This window comes from Cucurbita maxima, unplaced genomic scaffold, assembly GCF_002738345.1.
Source record: "Cucurbita maxima cultivar Rimu unplaced genomic scaffold, Cmax_1.0 Cma_Scf00022, whole genome shotgun sequence".
Taxonomy (NCBI): Eukaryota; Viridiplantae; Streptophyta; class Magnoliopsida; order Cucurbitales; family Cucurbitaceae; genus Cucurbita; species Cucurbita maxima.
The window spans coordinates 2,238,002-2,261,386 of NW_019272038.1; the positions used below are offsets into that span (position 1 = coordinate 2,238,002).

Genomic DNA, 23,385 nt, shown 5'->3' on the forward strand with positions numbered 1-23,385 from the left:
TTTTTTTTTTTTTTTTTTTTTTTTTTTTTTTTTTTTTTTTTTTTTTTTTTTTTTTTTTTTTTTTTTTTTTGTTTTGGGACAATTAAGAAAACATTTGAACCAATAAAGAAACCCTTTTGGTGAAGTGAGTGAGAGATTCCTTTTGAAAATGGCTCGTTCCTTTAAACGAGCGCTTTTTCTTTTTAAGAATAATCATTTTTAATTTTAGTTGATATGACGTTAGGTGTAACTTCGAGTCAATAAAAATTCATCCTATAAAAAAACGTAAAGCATATAGAATATTGATATGATATTCATGACAGTTACGATTGAATTATGTATATTCTTACAAAATAATATTTTCTGAATATAGATAATATTAGGAATGTTCGTAGGATTAAATAACACGAACCGATCTGGACTATCCAAGTCAAATTACGAGGGTTAGGGTTAGGGTTAGGGTTAGGTTGAGTTAGATATATTTTTTTCCTTTTCATTTGGGTTGGGTTGAATTTTTTGAAAATTGAAAATTTAGATCAATTTGTAAATTGACTTTTTCGTTGTTGGGTCAACTCAACCAACTCGAAAATAGTGTTTCAACCTAATCCAATTATGAAAATTAAGAATATTTAACATTTATAACGAAGGGCAGTGATAGGTTGTGACTTGTAAATGTTTAATAGATATTTTAGTTATTTAAAATGTACTTTAGATAATTTTAATTTTTTTAAAATAATTAAAAAAATAAAACAACTATTAAAGTCAATAATTTAACCAACCCAATGTTGTGCACAGTAACGCCACAACCTTCAATGCTTTCATATCACTTGTTGTGTCGTAAGACCACAACTTAAATGCTCTGATACCTAATTATTGTAGAGAAAACGGAAGTAAAATTGATCGCACTCACATCCCCATACACATAAATTAAACAAAAAGACAGATTTACATGGTTTGGAGAGAAAAAATTATCCTACCGTTGTAGCTAATCAATATAATCAAAGTGTTTACAAGTGTATCTCTCACACCATTACACTACAAAATCTCTCTACAAAAGTTCCTCTCAATTGACTCCAGTCAAATACAAAATAACAATGAATTTACACTTCAAAATAATGCTAGACAAGTTATTATATAAGTACAACCGTACTCATTCCAACCAAATGAAGAATATAAATCAAAATGGTTAAAACTAAATAAAAGTTAATAATCAAAATAAATAAGAATATTAATCAAAATAGGAAGCCGTTAAAAATTAAATAAATAAAAAATAAAAACTTAAAATCAATCACAATTCTCGACAGAATAAAAAATAAATAAATAAATAAATATTTTTGTCGAGATCAAGTCAAATCAAACAGGGGAGGAAAGTCAAATTTAAATTTTGCCTCGGGCCCCTAATTATTATACAATTTTCATTTTGCCCCTTATCTTTATTAAACTTTATTAAATGCCACGTCAAACATCAAGGACGGCGAATGTACGGCAACTACGGCGGCCGGCGGGATGGTGATCCTAGTCAGCACTCAAATCCACGGGCAACACAAATTTTATTATTTATATAATTATTATAATTGGGACCCAATTATTAGTGGACATTAGACACTAAGTTTCAGCGCAAGTCACGTGCTTGTTTGCATAAAAGGGTTGGAGTCTTAATTAACCTCCTCTAGCCTTCCTTTTCTACCCCTATTTACACGTAATTAAACTCATTTTTTATTTATTTCTTCCCAATTTTCCACGTCATATATTCTTCAATTTTCTCTTAAATAATTTAAGCCTATAAATTATTACCTTTCTACGTTTGTAATAAACCATATTATTTTAAAATTTTAAAATTTTAACTTCGTTACACGTCTTACAAATTAAGCAAAAGAATTAGAATAAAATAAAGATCATAAATTCATTTAAATTCAAATATTAAAATATATAATATTAAAAAATTATGAAAATGTTTGATAATCTATTTTATTTTTCATTTTTTAGAAAAATTTAATATTTTAATCGAAAGTAAAGATATACATGTCAAGGATTTTCTCCAAATAGAGATGGAATTCTTCGTTTAGACGGAAAATGGTAAATGGAGTGATAATATTATATTTCTCGTCACCTCTTAATTTTTCGTCGCACTCTTTTAATATAAATATATTTTCAACCTAAATTTATATATATTTAAAATAAAAAGTAAATTGTAATATTTAAATATTGTAAATTTTATGTAATGGTAATATTTAAAATAAATACTATATTGTAAAAAAAAATAGAAAAAATAAATTACACGATGAAATTTTTTATGAAGATATAAAATAATATAGGTGACTACTGTAATTTGGATTAAAAAAATCAATAAGGTTTAAAAAAAAAGATTCGAAAGAGAATAATTTGTAATAATTACTTAAAAATATTAAATAAATAATATTTATTGTAAGGTCGTTAATTATTTTGTGCAAAATCTTGTATCTAATAATAATAATTATTATTATTATTTTATAGTAATAATCATAATAATAAATTTCACATTTTTTCTTTTGGAAATAAACGTCCTAGCTTAATAATTGTTTTAATTATATTTTTTTTCCATGTAAATTAAACGATTATATTTTTAAAATTTATAACTAATGTAAAAAATATATTTAAATTTTTAGTCAAATTTTAACAATTAAAATATAATGAATTTGAGCTTCTTTTTAAATTTAAAATTTAAAAAGTAAAAACAAAATTCTTGAATAAAAAAACCATTTTCGTAGTCTTTAAAAATTAATTATGTTTTTGAAAACTTTGTCAAAAGTAAATTACATAAATCAATAATTTAAAAAGGAAAAATAATAGACAAAAGCGTATGTCTGAATGTCCTGAACGACGACAATCCTTTTTTTTTTTAAAATAAAATAATTTTAATTTTAATTTAGGATGTGAATTAAAAAAAATAATGGAAAATAATATATGTCAGGTTCAGAGGGTCCTGTCGTGGAGATATCCGGGATTTGCATGTGACAATAACATTCCTTCTTCGGTAGAGTAAATTGATTGGTGTGAGGATTATGAGATTTTAAAAAATAAATAAATTCAATTTAATTATTTCAATAATATGAGGCGAAAAAGGAAAAATTAAAAGGTGCCTGCGGGTTTTACGGTGCAAGGACGAATAAGAAAAAGTGGAGTTGTTGACACGTGGACAGCTGCTAACCATTGGATCAAGATTTTAGCTCGATCTTATTCATTGAAACTGGAAGACAGACAACAGTCCATGAAGTGCCCACTCCTAGATTTTCATGTTCCCTCTCTCTCTCTCTCCCTCTCTCTCTCTCTCTGTTGCACTGTGATCTTTGTGTGTACACTTACCCTATTGCCCTAACTCGGTAGGAACGAGCGGAGAATCTCTGTTTAAACGATGAAAAGAGACTTAAATAAATTTTAGCTAAATGAGACCCGTTCTTGTTTCCGTGCCTGTCTCCGCCCCACTTTATGTATATATTTAAATCAGATACAAATCATATACCCATTGTTAGTCCTTTTTTAATTTGTCAGTTATTAAAACGTGTATGCTATGGACATGTTTCTATACCAAGAATGTTTCGTTCTCCTCTTTAACCGATATGGGATCTCACAATCCACCCTATTTCGAGGCCCAGTGTTCTCGGTAACACTCGTTTCCTTCTCGTATCCTTACTAGCACATTGCCTTGTGTCCACCCCTTTTGGGGCTCAACGTTCTCACTAGCATTCGTTCCCTTCTCCAATCGATGTGGGATCCCTCAAATTCACCCCAATTTAGAGCCTAGTGTCTTTACTGGCACACTGCATTGTGTCCTCCCCTTTGAGGCCCAACGTTCTCACTAGCACTCGTTCTCTTTTTCAATCAATGTGAGATCCTCTCAATCCACCTCCTTCAAAGCCCTTAACATTCACGTTGACACCTGTTCCCTTCTCCAATTAACGTGGAACTCCCCCTCCCAAATCCACCTATACTCAAGTCCAACGTCTTTACTGGAACACCGCCTCGTGTCCACCCCTTTCAAAATTCAACTTCCTTACCAGCACATATCCTATTGTCTGATTCTGATATCATTCATAACAGCTCAAGCCCACGACTTACAAATATTGAGGTTGAATACAAACATAGAGATATGTTTGGTGAGAGGATATCATTGGTCTACTTATCTTAAATGAGGAGTTTTTGATTTTACAAAGAGGAGAGAGAAAGCAGGCAGTTTCCATGGCGGCGTTGCAGAGCTCTAATTCCGTGCCATAATTGCATCGAAATGAGAAAGAAAAGAGAAAAAACCAATTTTTTTTTTTTTTTTAAAAAACATTTCTTTTATCACTTTGAGTTTATTAAACATTTATTTAATAAAAAACCCATTAATAATTCTTTAAAAAAGAGAGAAAATCAATGTTATTTTCAGATATTAGGGCAAAAAAATGGCTGAATTGTTCTATGTAGGAGGAAGAGAAGAAGGCCCACCAAACAAAGAACAAGAACAACAGAAACAAACACAACCCACCTTGTTTATGTACCGAAACGATCAACAAATCCACCACAAAGGCTTCGAAATATGGCCTCCACATTACCAAACCCACTTCTCCTCCGCCGTTGGTCAGAGCCACCGCACCGACTCCGATCACCCCTCCAGATCCGCCTTCACCGCCACCAGACCCGCCGCAGCCATTGCCGGAGGCATCAATTGCCAAGACTGCGGCAACCAAGCTAAGAAGGATTGTGCTTATTTGCGGTGTAGGACTTGCTGTAAGAGCCGAGGGTTTCACTGTCAGACTCACGTGAAGAGCACGTGGGTTCCGGCGGCTAAACGCCGTGAACGGCAGTTTCGCGGTGGGGATAATTCCAAACGACTTAGAGAAACCCAATCCGCCACCGCCACCGCCACCCTTCATTTGCCCTCCTCCTTCACCTCAGGTAAAAAAAAAAAAAAAAAAATCACTAATTTTTCTGACTAATTAATTTATTAAATTAATTAATTACACTGTTGGGTTAGAATTGGAGAAATTTCCATCGGAAGTGAACTCACCGGCGGTGTTTCGGTGTGTGAAAGTAAGCGCGATGGACGATGAGGATGAAGAGTTTGCATATCAGACGGCTGTGAATATCGGAGGCCACGTGTTCAAAGGAATTCTCTACGATCAAGGCTCTGAAGTCCATTACACCGCCGGCGAGAGCTCCTCCGGCCACGTAGGAGATGGATCAGTACACCCACTTAACTTAATTGCTGGACCCTCCAACGCCGCCGCCGCTTCCACCACTACCTCGGCTGCAACCAGTTCCAACCCCACCGCCACCGCCGCCGCCGTCGCATCGTTGCTTGACCCTCCTATATATCCAGCTCCTCTTAATGCATTTATAGCTGGTACGCAGTTCTTCCCACCCTCTAGATCATGAGAAAAAAAAAAAAAAAAAAAATTGCCCTAAATTATATATGTTCTTTACCTAATTTTTTTTTCTTAATTATTATTTGTGAAGACATTGTTCTTTGTATTATGAGAAACTCGAAGCTAGCTGATCTTTTTCTCTTTCGAACATTCATCGAGCTAGAAGATTAAGAGAGTTATGAACACGAAAAAATAAAAAGAACCCAGAAAAAATAATCGATAAAAAAAACATTGGAAATATTCGTCGTTAATATTTTCCAACAAAATTTGTAAGATTGAAGCTTCAAATATATGATTTGTCTCTCTCTACAATTAATTAAGGAGCTTAATCTTGTAATTAGTGCTTAATCAATCAATAAGGTGAAAGTTTAGGCAAACTTTGACTAGAAAAAACAAGGAAGAAAAGGGAAATGAATGGCAGTTTCGTTCTAGCCACCATGTTGATCGACCTCGTTGCTGTTGACTTTCTTCCTTTTCTGTCATTCATGGCTCATAGTCTTATACCACTGAATATCAGTAGAGAGCATAGAAAGTTCGAAAAGTATATTCGACGATAATTAGGGGCATTTTAGTACTTTCCCACATGTCAGGGTGGCGGTGGTGGAGGCGGCAGCCATGGCCTCCGTCGATTCTCTCTCGGTTTCCGATTGCATTGATGTTGGTTGTTGTTTATTATAGCCAATATGGAGAGTTGGTTGCATTAGTGAAGGTGACATTAAAGATTTATTATGACTTTATAATTAGGTAATTTTTTTTTCTTCATATAATTCAACTCACTTATTACAATTAAATGTCATTTAAAATTCGTCTTAGTTAAAAAAAATTATTTAAATAAATTATATTTTATAAATCCAAGAAAATATAGAAAAGATTCAAGTGGATTTCGAGCTGAAACTAATCAATTGAATTGATCGGTTGATCGGTCAATTTAATAAATTATTTTTAAAAAGTCAACTTAGTCGGTTTGACATTGGTTCAAGTGAAAAATCGAGCTCGAGTGACTGACCAATGCTTACCTATTTTTTAATACATTATTTTTAATTTTTTTTTCACTTTAAAAATTAATTAAAGCATGCTTTGTAAAAATAAAAAAAAAACCAAAAGGAATAAAAAATAACAATTCTCGAAAAAGTAATTAAATTTTTTTCCCTCACAAAAAGTATGCATTACCATTTCCACGTCATTCATGAGTGTTAGCTGTGCTTCATATTTAAAACTTTGCATGTGAGTTGCAATAATGCCGAATAAATAAATATAATAAATTTTTTTAAAAAATACCCAATATTCATACGTCATGCTTATTTATAATTAAATTAAAATTTATTTCCAAGTACATTAATTTTCACATATTTTATTTCATTTCCTAAATTTGCAAATATATATATATATATAAAACTTATTCCTACCAAAAGTTATATACGGTAAGTAAGTCGTTGTTGTTACTTTCTTGCTTGCTTATATAACGTTTCTTTCAAAAATCTCTCTCTGCACTTGTTTTCTAAAACCTTCCTCTTAAACCGAGGCCAGAGGCTCGAGTATACGCCGCTTGGCCGTAGGCGACGAAAGTCCGATATTTCCTTACAACATGGTTACGTTACTTACTCTTCGCTTCTAAGAGTAAAAATAATCTACAAACCAACACGAGTCGTGTAACTATAAAATTCTTATGATTGAGTTACTAAAAAAATGAAGCTGCACTTTATTGGTATAAGTAACGACTTTGCATTTTTTTAAATTTTTTTTAGTCTTATTATCCTGAAGATCGCTCTCATTCGGATATGATCTAGGTTCATTTATGTACCTTTACTTACACGTGTCACAAATTATTTTATTAAACAAAAATTAATTGTGATATTAAAAATATAATCGCGTATTTTAGTTTTTTACTTTTTTTTCTTTTATTTTTTTTAAAAATAATAAGAATTTAAAATATATAGTGAATAATTATTAATTTTGTTTCAACTAAATTAATATTTAATAAATAATTTATTTTGGAAAGAATTATTTGAAAAACAGAAAATAAAATAATTATCACAAGCACTTAATATATTAAAAATTTAAACATATTAATTTATATGTACAATTAATTGTGATATTATTGTTTTCTGAAGGATCTAAAATTGCTACTCTTACTCCAAAAATCAATCAATTATGCTGAATTATTCTCTGATTCATCACCATCATTATCACTATCAACCTATTCATTCAATCTTAACCTAGCTAGCATTATCAGCCTTAAAGATTTGTCTTTGATCGGTCTCTAATAGCACGATCGGCCTTAAAGTTATTGGAGACCCAACTTTCTACTGTCGAGAACGACAACTTTTTGATCGTCTTACCATTGCACAACCTCGATTTTTGTGAGATTTCATATCGGTTGGAGACAAGAACGAAACATTATTTATAAGGCTGTGAAATCTCCCCTTAAAAGACGCGTTTTAAAAACCTTGAGGGAAAACTCATAAGGGAAAGCTCAAATAGGACAACTTCTGCTAGTGGCGGGCTTGAGCTGTTACAAATGGTATTAGAGTTGGACATTGGATGGTATGCTAGCGAGGACACTAAGCCCCAAGGGGGTGGATAATAAAATCTCACATCGGTTGGAAAGAGAAATGAGTATCAGCGAGGACGTTGGGCCTCGAAGGGGTTGATTGTGAGATCCCACATTGGTTGGAGAGGAGAACAAAACATTATTTATAAAGGTGTGAAAAATCTCTCTCTAGCATACGTTTTTTTAAACCATAAGGCTAACGACAATACGCAATGAGTCAAGACGAACAATATATACTAGTGGTGGGCTTGAGCTGTTACAAATGGTAGACACTGGATGGTGTGCCAGCAAGTATGCTAAGCCTCGAAGGGGATGAAAACCTAGGGGATGAAAACCTCTCCCTAACAAACGCATTTTAAAATCATGAGGCTAATGACAATATGTAACGAGTCAAAGCGGACAATGTCTGTAACAAATGGTATCGGAGCGGACAATATCATATCATTAGTGTAGAGATATCTTAGCAGCATTAACGATCATATCCAATAATTTCTCGGGTCTACGCAATTGATCAAACAAAGAAAAGAGAGTCGAGAGCGAGCAATGAATGAGCGTCGTACTAGGGAGTAGGGTTTGGGAGGAGAAGACAAAAGGGCTTTTAGGCCTTAATGTGTGGGGAAGATGTAGTTTGGCTTAGCATTGTGTAGTTAAAAGAGTAGGGGGGTGGGCATGGGATGGCATAGCAACATATGTCCCATGCGCATGCACAAAAGGCAGGCAACCAGGCAGCCCGGCCGGCTGGGCTGCATTAATGATATCTATTTTGCTATGTTTGGGTAGCGATTCTGCGGGAGAGTACACAATGGAAGGGTGGTCCAAACGCCAATCGCATGCTTTAGCTCTTTGTTGCTGCTGGCGGTGGCCTGCATGGCTCTTGGAAAACAGTACATTCTTCATTCACTTTTATGCTTGATTTGGAGACGCTGTGGTTCATTATTGTGTATTGCCATTGGTTTTTACACACTGTTTTTGTGTCTGTCAATGCTATGCTAACCCTCCATAAATGCTACTCTCTTTGTCTCCTAATGCCTAGGATGGAATTTGCCCACACTCTTTTTTTTTTTTTTTTTTTTTTTTTTTTTTTGTAAGGATATTGTATCGTTCCGAGTACAGGAGTGTGATTTTGAAGCGATGAGCATTTATGAGTTTTTTTTTGTTTGGTAATATTTGAGAGTGAAAATTCGAACATCTGATCTTTTAGATCTTGGAAGTTTAGGAACTAGACTTGTAATTTCACTTATGTTCAAAGAATTTAACATAAACATGAGATAAGATGTAACATTCATTATAAGGGTGAGATCCCATTTCAGTTGGAGAGGAGAACAAAACATTTCTTATAAGGGTGTGAAAATCTCTCCGTAGAAACGTGTTTTAAAACCTTGGGAAAATCTGCGAGAGAAAACTTAATGAGAACAGTATTGACTTGTGGTGGGCTTGGGTTGTTTCCAATGATATCAGAGCTAGACACTGGACGAAGTGCTAGCGAGTACACTAGGCCTCCAGAAGGGGAGGTTGATTTTAAGATTACTGATTGTGAGATCTCATATCAGTTGGAGAGGAAACGAAGGGTGTGGTTTTAAAACGTAACTTTGAGGGAAAGCCCAAAAAACTGCTAGAGGTGGGCTTGTACCATTACAAATTGTATCACATCAGTTGGAGAGGAAAATGAAGGGTGTGGTTTTAAAACCTAACTTTGAGGGAAAGCCCAAAAAGTTGCTAGAGATGGGCTTGAGCCAATACAGATGATATCATAGCCAGACACAAGATGGTATGCTAGTGAAGACGTCATCAGGCCCTTAAGGGGGTTGATTGTGAGATTCCGTAATAGTAAGATCTCACATTGATTGAAAAGAGGAACGAATGATGTGGTTTTAGAACCTAATCTGAAAAGGACAATAGCTAGTGATGAGTTCGAGCTCTAATACAATGCAACTAAACTATATCGCTAAAGCGAGTTCATATTAAAGGGTAGCATATGCTACAACAAACTGCCCGTTTGTAGCTTTCCAAGTTGTTTTTAGTTAGCTTTCAAATGAACAAAAAATATATCTCTCCGAGTCATGGATATTCATTTTTAGATTTTGAAATATCAGCTAATCAATCGTATTCTATAACACGGGCAATAATATTTTATATTAAATTTTTTATTGTTTTTACGTCAAATCACTGATTAAACCCAATAAATATGCATATCTAGAAATCGATAAGGCGTGAATATGCATAACTAGAGATCAATAACACGAACGACCAAAATTATATATGTTAATTATATTCAAATTAATTTAATTTTTCATTAATTTAAAAGAAAAATTGAAATATCTTTCGAGAAAAAAATTGAAAATATATCTCAATTGCCACTCCAACATTATGATTAAATATTTTCAATTCAATACTTACGAAGATTATATGTAATGGCCCAAGTTCAACAACAGTTTTTCCTTAAGATTTTTAAAACACGTCGGCTAGAAAAAGGTTTTCACTCGAACGTGTAGTCAAAAGTGACTAAAGAGTCGAACAAAAGGTGTACTTTCCTTTATTCGAGAGCTCCAGAGAAAGGAGTCGAGCCTCAATTAAGGGGAGGCTATTCGAGAGCTCCATAAGCCTTAAGGGAGACTTATAGTGTACTTTGTTCGAGAGGAGGATTGTTGAGAATTATTAGGAGTGAGTCCTCCTCCATTGGTTAATTTAGTGGAAGATCCTGAGTTTATAATAGAGGAATACTATCTCAAACGAGACCTTTTAGGGAAGCCCAAAATAAAGTCATGAGAGCTTATACTTAAAGTGGACAATATCATACTATTGTGAAGAGTGATGATTCCTTATGTAGTATCAGAGTCATGTCCTTAACTTCAAAGTGGGCAATATAATATTAGTGTGGAAAGTCAGTCATACCCTTAACTTAGCCATGTAAATAAAGGGAATGCCTTTTTAAGGCAGGACAAGGACAAAGGGAAACTGTGATGGGAAATTTATAAATTTTAAACCTTAAAAAAATTAAGGATAAATTATAAATTACCTTGTATAGTTATAATTTAAATTTAGGTATTTAAAGGGATTAAATTCTTAAATTTTATAGTTGCTATATGTGTAGTTTAACGAAAAATCAAATTACGCGCGAGCAAAAGAAGGCACGTCGAAACACCGTTGAAAGGGAGCGAAATTGCCCAACGGTCCGAGGCAGAACGATAAATTACGTGATTCTGGTTTCTGTTTCTGTTCGTGATTCCCGCGGAAATTTCCTTCCGATCTACCTTCATCGCCGGACATTTCGCCGGGGCCTGGCATTTCTGTGTGTTGAGTTTTTACGCGAGCCAGAGTTCTTGATTGTTTTTCCATGGATCTACTGCGATCGGAGCCGATGCAGTTTGTGCAGCTGATCATTCCTAATGAATCGGTGCACCGGACGCTTTCCTATCTCGGCGACCTCGGTCTCTTCCAATTCAACGATGTGAGTCACATTGTATTCGAAATGATCTTCTGGTGATGGATCTTTTTGTTTATCATGTTAGGTTCCGTTTCTTTGTTCTTATTTGTCATTTGATTTTGATTTTTGTATGCGTTATTGTAGATTTTTTAAGTTTTCTACCTGATCTGATTTTTTTATTCTTTTTTTTTTTTTTTTTCTGTTGATGATAATTCCTGGACTATACTTCAGCAATTAAGAATTCACTCGCTGATTTCGTTTTGCGCACAAAACATTTATTTACGTATTCAGTGGATTACTTTGGTTATCTTGTTAGGTTCTGTTTCTTTGTTCGTGATTGTCAATGTTATTGTTATTCTGAGAGTATTACTTGAATTTAATTTTCGTAAAGGCTAATGTAGACCTCCAAAGTTCTGAACGTGATCTTTAATTCTTGTAGTATACTTTACGAATTGAGAATCACGAGTGGATTTCATTTTTTGTACAAAACATATATTTACATTTTCACAAGTGGATCGCGTTTGTTATCATGTTAGGTTCAGTTTCTTTGTTTGCAATCGTCACAATGTCACTGTAATTCTGACTTCGCTGCTTGAATTTAATTTTCGGAAAGGCTTGGCTAATTTAGGTTTCTGAACTTCTGTACGATTATTTTCAGTTTTTTCTTTTGATGTTAATTCATCGACTATAATTTAACATATGAAGATTCTGAAATAAATTCTATTTTGTTTATGAAATGTATACTTACTTGTATCGATTCAGTCTTATTTCGTTTGTTATAGGTTGGCAGACAACATTGAAAATTTGTCTTATTGACATCATCACATGCTTGAATGCTCATTCTGTTTTGCATTCCACAATTTCTATTCTTATTAATAGCATCTGATATTTTACTTTTCCTTTTTAGCTCAATGCATCTAGAAGTCCATTCCAGCGAACGTATGCTGCTCAGGTGTGTTTACTGTTTCTCTGATTTTTGCTTAAAGCCTGGTTCCTTCTTGGAATCAAGCTTTTAGCCAAATTGAGACAAGGATTTTATGTTCTAGACTGAAAGTCCTAATCCTAGAAAGTGGTAGCAATAATTGTCGTAAACAGGTACTACAGCTTATTAAGGGTTTTGTAATATAGAATAATGAGTTGCCTGTAGACTCAGTTTTATAGTTGACTCAGAGTACTTTGATGCCAAAGGAACTTCCTATCATCGTTGGTTCTATAACTTAAATGATACTTCATCAGCTTTGTATTCAAGACAAGTGAGGTGTACAACATTGATAGAAATTTTGCCAACCTGAGCATACTAGTTTGGGCATTATAACCTACGTCAAAAGTTTGAGGGTTCGAATCTCCTCCCCATACGTTGTTGAACTAAAGAAATTGATTTGAAGTTTTTGAGAAAATGTATTTTCATATTTATCTGGGAATCTAGTGGTCTTTCTTACCTGAAAAAGTTATGGACTTGTCGTGTTTCTGTATTTTATATTCCTAGGTATTACACAAAAATCAGCAAGTTATAGCTTTCATCGTAACGTCACCCTCTGCTTATAGAATAAGCAACTAGATGGCTGTGCAAGATTTTATTATGAAAGAAGAATGCAGAGTATTCTGGAGAAGCTTGAACCTAGATGAATTTCTAGTCAGTACGATTGGAAAACTGTAGCTTGGACAAAAATTCAGTTGGTTAAAACTTTCATCGTTGCATTGTCCTCTGCTAAGAGATTAAGAAATTAGAGAGCCGTAAAAACTTGGCATAACTTCAAAGAAGACCTATGGCTATGAATGCTAAACAAGTGCTATAGATTTTCCAACAACATGCTTAGAAGTAGTATGTGGGCACAACATTTGAATATTTTCCCTTTTCTTTTCCCTCTTCGTTTTTTTTCGTCTATACATGTGTGGTTCTGGATGCTGCTTGGATCTGTCTGCTCTTTCCCTTAGATAACACTTGAATTGCCTATACTTCTGCTGTTAGTTTCATATCTTACAAGACAAGTTTCTTTACAGATTAATAGCTATATGAAGCTTCCATAGTTGATAATAGGTTCTACTGATTATTATAGTTGCAGTGACATTTGTGGCATAAAGCTGAAGGGTTTAATTTAAGATGCTATGTAGTACCATTCCGTTCAATTGTTCTGGGGAATTTTCTAATGGCTAAAAGAACTTCAAAACGTTTAGCTGGAATGCTATCAATTTTCTGAATTAGCTCCCTACTTCCCTTATTGGTTGCACTGTGAAATAGAACTTTTAATCCCTCACTCTGTAATGAGCATGACGACCCTGATCTAGGAAAAAAGTGAAAAGTGCGATGTATCCCTGTTTTTGTCCTCCTTTCTCTTTGAATTTTGTCAGTTAACATTTAATTGACAGAGGTTATGTGCAATCTTTATTTTAAAAAATCTCTTATATTTAGTATGATGGTGTTTGTTTGCCTGCTACTTTTACCAAGCAGATTAAAAGATGTGGGGAAATGGCTCGCAAGCTACGGTTTTTTAGGGAGCAAATGGCAAGGGCTGGTTTATCTCCGTCATCAAATTCTCAAGCGGTTGCTGATTTTGATCTGGATAATTTGGAGGTAGTTAGATATATAATGTGGAGTCCTCTTTTTTCTTTTTCTTCCTCTTTTTACTCTTCCTCTTTGTTCTTCTTCTTTCTCTTCTTCTTGATTTAAATCCAGTAGCTTTTCCTTGACTTTGGCAGGTTAAACTTGGAGAATTTGAGGCAGAATTGTTAGAGATAAATGGCAACAATGAGAAGTTACGACGCAATTATAGTGAGCTATTGGAATATAAGCTTGTACTTCAGAAGGTGTGGATGTTTTTAATGATAGGATTTTCTAGAATTCTGTTGGTCTTTACTGTTTAGTAATATTGCATAGTACTGCATTGAGGGCGTTTTATAATCCACGATCAATAGAGCTAGTATTTCATCAATTTTTTGGCAATTACATGGAATTCCTGTTGTAGGAGATGCTTTACCACTATTTCTATGGTGTCAGGTTGGGGAGTTTTTCCATATAGCTCAAAGCATAGCCGCAGCTCAGCAAAGAGAACTGGAAGTGCAACAAAACGGGGAAGGGTCCATTGACAGTCCTTTACTATTGGAACAAGTAAGTTTTTCTTGTCTTAGTATTGGCTGGACATTAGTTTTGCTCTTTTGAGTAGTAGCTGGAACTTGTTGTGTCTTGTAGGAAATGACAACGGATTCAACGAAACAAGTTAAGCTAGGTTATATCAGTGGTCTAGTTCTGAGAGAAAAGTCAATGGCTTTTGAAAGGATTTTGTTCCGTTCAACTAGGGGCAATGTGCATCTAAGGCAAGCTGTGGTTGATGGTTCCGTCACTGATCCTGTATCTGGGGAGAAGGTTAGCAACGAGAATCATTTAGTTACTGAAACCAACTCTACAAAAGAGTGAATTCTACTTGTTTTCTCTTTCTGAGTTTGTTTTATCTTTCTATAATTAGGTTACAGTCAACAAATGTGGAGTTGGGCCAAAATTTTAGTCTTTTTTCTTAAGTTCTTTTTCATCGTTCCTGAATTAATTCATTACCCCATTTGTTCTTTAAGGTCTTCAATTTCAAAACTCACATCTCAATTCCAGGTCGAGAAAAATGTGTTTGTCATATTTTATTCCGGAGAGAGAGCAAAGAATAAAATTCTGAAAATAAGCGAAGCTTTTGGTGCAAACCGTTATCCATTCACTGATGACTTGGGCAAACAACTTCAGATGATTACAGAGGTAATGACTTCAAATGCATCCTTAGAATTTTAGATTTAGGATCCAATAGCTAGTTTCTTGTTACACCTAATCACCATTTGAAGTTGTGATGACTTTTAGGTGTCTGGAAAACTCTCTGAATTGAAGACTACCATTGATTTGGGGCAAGTGCACCGAAGTAAACTCTTGCAGATGATTGGCCATCAATATGAGCAGTGGAATCTTTTGGTTTGTTTCATATATCATCCTTGAAATTTAGTGAGCTTTGAATCCTTGAGATAAATATTTTTTGTATCATTTACTCAGACCTTGATTTTTCATTTTAGGCGTGCATGTATGTGTGTAGACTTCTCCATTCTCACTGAACTCTGTTCTTTTGACTTTGTAGGTAAAGAAGGAAAAGTCTGTTTACCACACTTTGAATATGCTCAGTGTTGACGTAACAAAGAAATGCCTTGTAGGTGAAGGTTGGTGTCCTGTTTTTGCAACAAATCAGGTTTGTTTCGTGTTTTAATTTCTGTAATCAACATGTTCTTATAAATCATTATGGTCTAACGTGCAAGCAAAACATGTTTGAGGTACTTTTTAGTTAACTTGGCCTAAATTCCTAGCAGATTCAAAGTGTGATCCAGAAGGCTACCTTTGACAGCAAATCACAGATTGAGGCTATCTTTCATGTTCTGCAAACGAAGGAAGCACCACCAACATATTTCCGCACAAACAAATTTACTTCTACATTTCAAGAAATTGTGGATGCATATGGGTAAGTTCTTTCAATAGGATTCTGTTGTCTTTTAATTCTTTCAGGAGTCTGATTGCATACTTTATTTATTTATTTTTAACAAGGAACAAAACATTTTATTGATATAATGAAAAAAAACTAAAGCTCAAAAGATATAAACTCCACAAGGGAGAGAAGAGCACAGAAATAAGCAATAAAGTGAAAAGAAGCATTTTTGTTAAGACATAAATCTTGAATATAATGGCCAGAAAAATGTTTAGAAGGAGAACTCATAGAAGAAGCGTTGAGACCAGCGGACTGAAACAAACTAACCAAAGGAGCTGCTTGTTGTGGAAGATCCATTGATTCCTTTCAAACCGTAGTTCAGAAAAAAAAAAAAAAAAGAGCTAACAGCATTGGACAACAAAATTTTATATTTAGGGTCCAAAGAAGGACCAATAAGCAAATGGAGAATATTTTCCTTGAATGAACTGGAGAATACCCACTAAAGATTAAAAACCTAGAGTAGCTTAAACTAACATTGCCTAGAATAAGGCAATCAAAGAAAATATGTTGTAGAGAGTTCGCATCTAAGAGAGAGAGCAAGTTGACGGAGAAATATAATTCTTAGGATGACCACCAAGGGGAAGACTGAGATACATAAAAGACAAAAAAACAACCTGACAGTTCAAAGAGAGGCCACTGATGAAGCTTGGAATCGTCTACATGAACTCCACACAAAGCAGATCTTTCCCAATTGAGTTTTTGACCGGAGTACCATTCAAATAATTCAATTGTGTTAATAAGAGCATTAAGCATGGAATCATCATACCTACAAAACCGAAGCATATCACCTGCAAATTGAAGAATAGGAACGTGGAACACTAAAGGATGGTGATATTTTCTTTTATTTAGTTTGATTGTTTGGAATGGAAAGGATGTATAAGGTTGTGACCACATTTGTCCGCATAGTTTTTAACTTTTGAGCACCCTATGAGGTGCAAAGGATAAAGTTTAACTGTTGCCTATACTATGCCATAAGAAGAAAGTACCACCAACTCAAAATTGGAGTCATTTGATATCAGTAGTTATTTTTGCATCTGCCTGCAGTGCAGAAAATATCACCATGCTGAATGTCTAAATTATTTTGTTTTAAGTTATCCATGTAAATTGGCAAAAAGAGGACATTTTTTGTCCTGGAGATTTATCTAATATACTCTTTACATTTGATGTATGTTGTTCTTTCATTTGTATTTCATATTTTCAAATGTATTTACTGTGCAGATGCCTAAGGTAAATAGTAATTTGCAGGATTGCTAAGTATCAGGAAGCAAATCCTGGGGTCTACACGATTGTGACCTTTCCGTTCCTTTTTGCTGTAATGTTCGGAGATTGGGGCCATGGAATATGCTTGTTGCTGGCAACATTATATCTTATAATAAGGGAGAAGAAATTTTCCAGCCAGGTAATTCCCAATGTCTTGGAGTGTGAATTTTCATGTCCCTTGTCTGTAAGCTTATTTGACATTGTTAATGACAGAAACTTGGAGATATCGTGGAAATGACTTTTGCGGGCCGTTATGTTATCATGATGATGGCACTTTTTTCAATCTACACAGGACTGATTTATAATGAATTTTTTTCTGTCCCATTTGAATTGTTTGGGCGTTCTGCATATGGTTGTCGTCATACTTCATGCAGGTACAAAACAATGCAACTCTTTTTTAGCTTACTTTCCTCCGTGCAAGTGATTTACATCCCTCGTTTTTCAGGGATGCCACTACCATAGGTTTAATAAAGGTTCGTGATACATATCCATTTGGTGTGGATCCTAAGTGGCATGGCACTCGAAGTGAGTTACCTTTTCTCAACTCGTTGAAGATGAAGATGTCGATTCTACTGGGAGTTGCTCAAATGAATCTTGGAATTATATTGAGCTACTTCAATGCGAAATTCTTTGAAGAAAAAATTAACATCTGGTGAGTTGTAGTAAGGACGGATCTATCATGTTTGTCAGTAACATCGATTGAGGGTTGTTGGGAGGGAGTTCCACATAGGCTAATTTAGGGAATGATCATGAATTTATAAGTAAGGAATACATCTCCGAGACCTTTTGGGGAAATAAAAAACAAAGTCATGAAAGCTTATGCTCAAACTGGACAATATCATACCATCGTAGAGATTCGTGATTCCTAACAAATTCATAAGTGGCACGCTTTCCGCTTTCTGTAGGGTTCGTTGTTTGAAAATTTGTCCGGATGGTGGATTCTTGCATGAAATCAATTGTACACGGTTATATATCATAAGATTTTGTTTTCTTTCTTCTAAAATTGTTAAATTTTATTTCATTGTTGTTCAGGTACCAATTTGTTCCGCAGATGATATTCTTGAACAGCTTATTCGGCTACCTCTCGCTTCTCATAATTGTAAAATGGTGCTCTGGATCTCAAGCTGATCTGTATCACGTAATGATATACATGTTCTTGAGTCCTACAGATGATCTAGGTGAAAATGAGCTTTTTCCAGGGCAGCAGTTTGTTCAGGTTCTTGATGTTTTAATGTCATTCAAGTTTCTTTTCGTATTACTGAACTGGAACCAAGTCTAAATAATTATATCTTACAAGGCCAGGTTCTTTTACTTTTGGCTGCCCTCACTGCCGTGCCATGGATGTTGCTTCCGAAGCCTTTTCTGTTGAGGAAACAGAATGCAGAAGTAGGTCATGTTATGTTTTTTTCTAGTCTCTTATAGCCAGCTTCTTTCCTCTTTTTTTTCGTACCTGGCATTCACGGGCAGTTTCTGATAAGTTAACCCTGACCAGTTGAATCTAAGAAGCTTGATAAGCACTTAGACATGCTAACCCTTGTTCACAAATGTTAAAATCCAAAAATCAATTTGATTTCACTCCAAGGAAAGTAAGACTTGGATTACCTTATTGATCAAATATCTCAAGAAAAAAAAACTTTTTTAAGATTCAAATCACTCCACAAGCAAAATTGATTAAGCTTGAATTATTCTAAATATGCAATGTAAACTACATAGAACTGCAAAGAAACTTAGTCTCTAGATAAAGGAGAGCTTCAAAATGAAAACCTTTACCTTTCGTGAGACATTTCAAGAGTTAATAAAAGTCTTAAAATGCATTGAAATTTTAACCATCCAAGAATCTTCTTTGAAGTTTATATTGCATAATTGAGATATCTTGGTTAATATCTGTTTCCGTCTTATCTTTGCCAGAGGCACCAAGGTCAATCCTACTCCCTACTTCACGGCACGGATGACAATCTTGAAACAAAACAGCACCACGGTTCCCCCAGCCACAATGACTTTGACTTCAGCGAGGTCTTTGTACACCAACTTATACATACCATAGAGTTCGTACTTGGTGCAGTTTCTAACACAGCATCTTATCTACGTCTATGGGCCCTCAGGTAAAAAAGAACATTTTATCACTCTTTTAACCTAAATGCTACTCTTGGTGCATGAAAGTTTCTTGGAATCTGTCAATCTCCTTGGCTGATTGGTTTTTACCTGATAATTGGATCTACTTTCTGAAATTAAAAACTACTAAATTATGCCCAGGTTGGTGACCGTTTCTTTTTTGTCTATGTTTTTTTTTTAAATTAAGTCTATAAATACTACTTTCACCTTGGTTTTCCTAATTTGTTATCTACTTTCTATGCATGTTTAAAAAATTAACTTGAAAACTTATAAAATAGCTCTCATGAACTTGTTTTTGTTTTTGAAATTTAGCTAAGAATTATACAAAACAAACCTAATTTTCAAAAATCAAGAACCAAAAATCAAATGAAGCTTTAGTACTATGAGGACCCTATTGTGTTTTACCTTCTTGACAAACTAAACCCGGCATTTAAAGAAAGGATTTAAACATCATTCAAGTTGTTTGTGCATGTAAGCATCATTTCTGTCAATTAGATTTAATGAATCTGGTATTCACAGCAAGTGAAAAACAGATCCGAGTATCGAGTGGTCAAACCTATCAAGCATTTAGTATGTTTGAACTATTTTTAAAGCATTGGAGTATGTGTGATTTGTAACAATTCCTTTACTTATAAATTTGGAGCCGAAAAGGCCCTCTGCATATTCATATTTTAAGTAGCTATCATTTATAAGCTTTTTAGTCGAGATGCACGTAAGCTAGCTTAAGCATAGTTAAAGTACCATCCACCCTTGATTGTGCTTGTGAGATCTCACATTGGTTGGAGATGGAAACAAACATTTCTTATAAGGGTGTGGAAACTTCTCCCTAACATACGCGTTTTAAAACCGTGAGGCTGACGGCGATACGCAATGGACCAAAACAGACAATATCTGTTAGTGGTGGGCTTGGACTGTTACAAATGGTATTAGAGTCAGATACTGAGCGGTGTGCCAGCAAAGACTCTAAGCCCCAAGGGGGTGGATTGTGAGATCCCACATTGGTTGGAGAGCAGAACGAAGCATTTCATATAAGAGTGTGAAAACCTCTCCCTAATAGATGCAGTAAAAACCTTAAGGGGAAGCCCGAAAGGAAAAGCCCAAATAAGACAATATCCGCTAGCGGTGGGCTTGGGCTGTTATAGTGATATTGTTTACAGTTAAACCTTCTTTGACTAGTTATCTACTTATTTTACGTTCTTCCTTTCATTCAGCCTAGCCCATTCGGAGTTGTCGAGCGTATTTTACGACAAGGTTCTACTCCTAGCTTGGGGGTTAGTAGTACTGCATCCACATTTTTTCTTTTGCCCCATTCAAGGAAAAAAATTCATGAGGTGATAGATAATGTTCAACTTCTTAACATCTACAGGTTTAACAGTTGGAGCATCCGAATAATAGGAATAGCAGTTTTTATATGTGCAACTGTGGGAGTTTTACTAGTGATGGAAACTCTGAGCGCATTCCTACACGCCTTGAGGCTCCACTGGGTGGAGTTTCAGAACAAATTCTATGCAGGAGATGGATTCAAATTTTCCCCTTACTCCTTTTCTCTGCTTCGGGAGGAGGATGAGTGACACCATATTTTTGAAGCATGGTCTGATACTCAACTCCTAGTTGAAAATCATGAGGTTAGTTCCAAAGACTTATTCAATTATTTCAAGTTTTGTTGATATTATTAATTTTTGTACCTGAAGTGTTTGCCAAACACACACACCTACACAATAATGTTTGAATATAATACAAGTGTAAATGACCGTTAATAAAAGTATTTTTTTAATTTAAATTTTCTTTGTAAATTCTTTGGTATGTTGCTTGAAATATAGTTTAGTGGTTGAAGTGTATATAACAAATTATTCGATGAGGCTGTCACGATGTGATAATCTCTTTGAAATCGATTTTAAAATTTCAAAATCGAGGTATTTTTACAATTTTTCTCTCAAGCATCTAGCAGTGTTTCTCGAATAATTCCTTTGTTTGTAGTATAGTATTTCAAAAACAAAGCAAGGGGTTTTAATCAAAAACAAATCAAGGGGTTTTAAGGTAGGGTAGATTAATTGATTTTGAAAGGTTGATTAAATTTTACCACTTCATTCGGATTAAAGTAATTTTGTTTCCATTTTTCCAAGAAATTTAGCTGGTTGTTTGTTAAAAAATTCCTAATTAGTTTTTCATATTAAAAAAAAAATTGTAATATTATTAAATTTTAAAAACAATAGTTAATTTCCCAAAGGCCGCTCTCTTTATGAAAATGGCTGTTATTTTGGTGGGGGGTTTTTTTTTTTTATCTCGACGCGTGAGAAGCCATCAAATCTTAAATTACATGTACTAAACTGAATTTACCAACATTTTAGAAAAGTAGATTACAAATCTTTTATTTTAAAAAATTGTACTAAGGTCTATTTCATATTATTGAAAACTGATTATTTACTAAGTTTGTTATTTGTTTTTAACATGCTTCTAAAATCATTGCCAAAATTTAAAATAATATTTAAATAAATAGTAAAAAAAAAAAAACAAACCAAAACAACATCAGATCGGCCTAAACTTACCGTCCAAAACTATGAACCACATTGGTTTAACTTTTAAGGAGGAAAAAAAATAAAAACTAAGGTGAAATCACTTTATTTTCAAACAAATCAAACAAATAAACCTAAATGGGCTAAAAAAGTATAACGACCCAGATACACGGTTAGAAAATATTATCCTTTTCAAATTCTTTTGAGCTAACCCTCAAACCTTTAACTGCTCGGGAAAGTTTCCAACCTTTACCCTCAAAGCTTTAACGGCCGGGGGAAGATTTTCATACCCTGATGTTTCGTTTTCCTCCCGAACCAATGTGGGACTCCCACAAAAAGAAACATTGAAACTAACAAAATTTACCCAACTTTCAGTATGATATTTTTTTCAAGGCTAAAACCTATTATACTGACATAGACAAGACAATGTAATACAAATATACATAGCATAGCAATCACATGGTATAATAAAAATGTCTGCATTTCTAGAATCCAAAATATATAGAAATTAGACAAACACAGTAACTAGCCATACCTATCAGCCAAGAGAAGAATCAAGTTCCATTAGCTCTGGCTGTAACATAAATACAACATATTTACAGCCACGCCAACAATGGCTCAGTTTTGGGTAGCAGCCACGGACGAGACCATCGACTCAACTCCACAGATATTTTTGCCCTTGCAGATTAAGTAGTACCCATTTTCTCCCCAGTTTTCTCCCCAAGAATTCTTTATGATCCAGTAGGGCTTCTCCTTGAACCGTATTGGAGCATAGCCTGCAGATCCATACCCTACAAGCAGTACTCCATGATTTAGGTTTCGTTTAGAGCATATGTATGGGCACGAAACTCCCTTCATGTATGTCTGCATGAAAGCCGCATTGATTCCAACTGCAGGAGGGAAATAAGAAAATTAAAACCATTATCGAACTACTAAATTAGATCTAGATGATGAAAAATCCTGAATAAATGCATTGAAGTAGTGAAGAAGAAGAAGAGGAGAAGAGGAGAAGAGGAGAAGAGTTTTGTTTACTTGCTAAAGGACCATTCTTGAGCAAGTTTGCTGCAATTTGGTCGGCGTCAAGAGAAATGACACTGAAGTTGGATACAGAGGCTGCGATTTTGGCATTTTGGAATTTGCAAGGGCCACGATCCTTCCCAGTGTAAGGATAGTCCTCCTCTCTCTCTAATCCACCTGCTTTCAAAATGTACTCGAAAGCTGAGGTCATTAGCCCCCCGTTGCACCCCGCGTCGCATGCACCAGCTTCCTCAGGATCACACTGCAAGAACATTCGTTTGTTTGATTTTCAAATATTCATGACATAATCACTAACATCTCTATATAATTTTCTTCCTAACCACCTTTAAGATGACAATGTCAGTGGTCAATTATTGATCAATAAGTTTTAACTTCAAGCAATATCGTAACCACCAAAACTTTGTTGTGCATGATTTGAGAAATGCGAGATTGAATCATTATGCTTTTTCATTATTATTTAATAAATTTTGATAAGAAAATTAAAACAATTTGAAGACTAAATTTTAACATTTAAAAGTACATGACCAAATTGAATGAAACTTAAGCTAGAAAATGAAACTCAAAATCTAGAAACAAACAAAAAAAAAAAAAAAAAAAAAAAAAAAAAAAAAAAAAAAAAATG

The 23,385-nt window shown here is 34.4% G+C and overlaps 3 protein-coding genes across 3 annotated transcripts in view; 2 read left to right on the forward strand and 1 right to left on the reverse strand.

Annotated features, from left to right (window-relative positions):
- The first annotated feature begins 4,400 nt into the window (after nucleotides 1–4,400).
- LOC111496289 (protein SHI RELATED SEQUENCE 5-like) lies at nucleotides 4,401–6,442 on the forward strand. Its single transcript, XM_023146685.1, has 2 exons — nucleotides 4,401–4,893; nucleotides 4,973–6,442. The coding sequence occupies exons 1-2, from the start codon at nucleotides 4,401–4,403 to the stop codon at nucleotides 5,371–5,373; spliced, it is 894 nt and encodes a 297-aa protein (XP_023002453.1). The 3' UTR covers nucleotides 5,374–6,442.
- A 4,574-nt stretch (nucleotides 6,443–11,016) lies between these two features.
- LOC111496148 (V-type proton ATPase subunit a2-like) lies at nucleotides 11,017–20,798 on the forward strand. Its single transcript, XM_023146469.1, has 18 exons — nucleotides 11,017–11,362; nucleotides 12,246–12,290; nucleotides 13,788–13,910; nucleotides 14,036–14,143; nucleotides 14,334–14,444; nucleotides 14,526–14,699; nucleotides 14,937–15,074; nucleotides 15,174–15,281; nucleotides 15,442–15,549; nucleotides 15,668–15,816; nucleotides 17,086–17,239; nucleotides 17,314–17,474; nucleotides 17,546–17,752; nucleotides 18,133–18,316; nucleotides 18,403–18,486; nucleotides 19,009–19,202; nucleotides 20,424–20,483; nucleotides 20,579–20,798. The coding sequence occupies exons 1-18, from the start codon at nucleotides 11,249–11,251 to the stop codon at nucleotides 20,781–20,783; spliced, it is 2,427 nt and encodes an 808-aa protein (XP_023002237.1). The 5' UTR covers nucleotides 11,017–11,248; the 3' UTR covers nucleotides 20,784–20,798.
- Nucleotides 20,799–22,154: 1,356 nt separating this feature from the next.
- LOC111496246 (cysteine protease RD19A-like) overlaps nucleotides 22,155–23,385 on the reverse strand; it is a 2,753-nt gene continuing 1,522 nt past the window's right edge. The window contains exons 3-4 of the mRNA XM_023146623.1: nucleotides 22,758–23,004; nucleotides 22,155–22,615 (exon numbers count right to left, since the gene is read on the reverse strand). Of these exons, the coding sequence (XP_023002391.1) occupies nucleotides 22,344–22,615; nucleotides 22,758–23,004 (519 nt within the window). The 3' untranslated portion in view covers nucleotides 22,155–22,343. The remainder of the gene's footprint in view (nucleotides 22,616–22,757; nucleotides 23,005–23,385) is intronic.

What these genes read in the sequence shown, in the direction of transcription:
- LOC111496289 (XM_023146685.1), top strand. Translation starts at nt 4,401, where the DNA reads ATGGCTGAATTGTTCTATGTAGGAGGAAGAGAAGAAGGCCCACCAAAC. An exon ending in GCCCTCCTCCTTCACCTCAG is followed by an intron (nt 4,894 to 4,972) that starts GTAAAAAAAAAA and finishes CTGTTGGGTTAG; the next exon opens with AATTGGAGAAATTTCCATCG.
- LOC111496148 (XM_023146469.1), top strand. Translation starts at nt 11,249, where the DNA reads ATGGATCTACTGCGATCGGAGCCGATGCAGTTTGTGCAGCTGATCATT. An exon ending in TTGATCTGGATAATTTGGAG is followed by an intron (nt 13,911 to 14,035) that starts GTAGTTAGATAT and finishes TGACTTTGGCAG; the next exon opens with GTTAAACTTGGAGAATTTGA. An exon ending in ATGAGCAGTGGAATCTTTTG is followed by an intron (nt 15,282 to 15,441) that starts GTTTGTTTCATA and finishes TTGACTTTGTAG; the next exon opens with GTAAAGAAGGAAAAGTCTGT.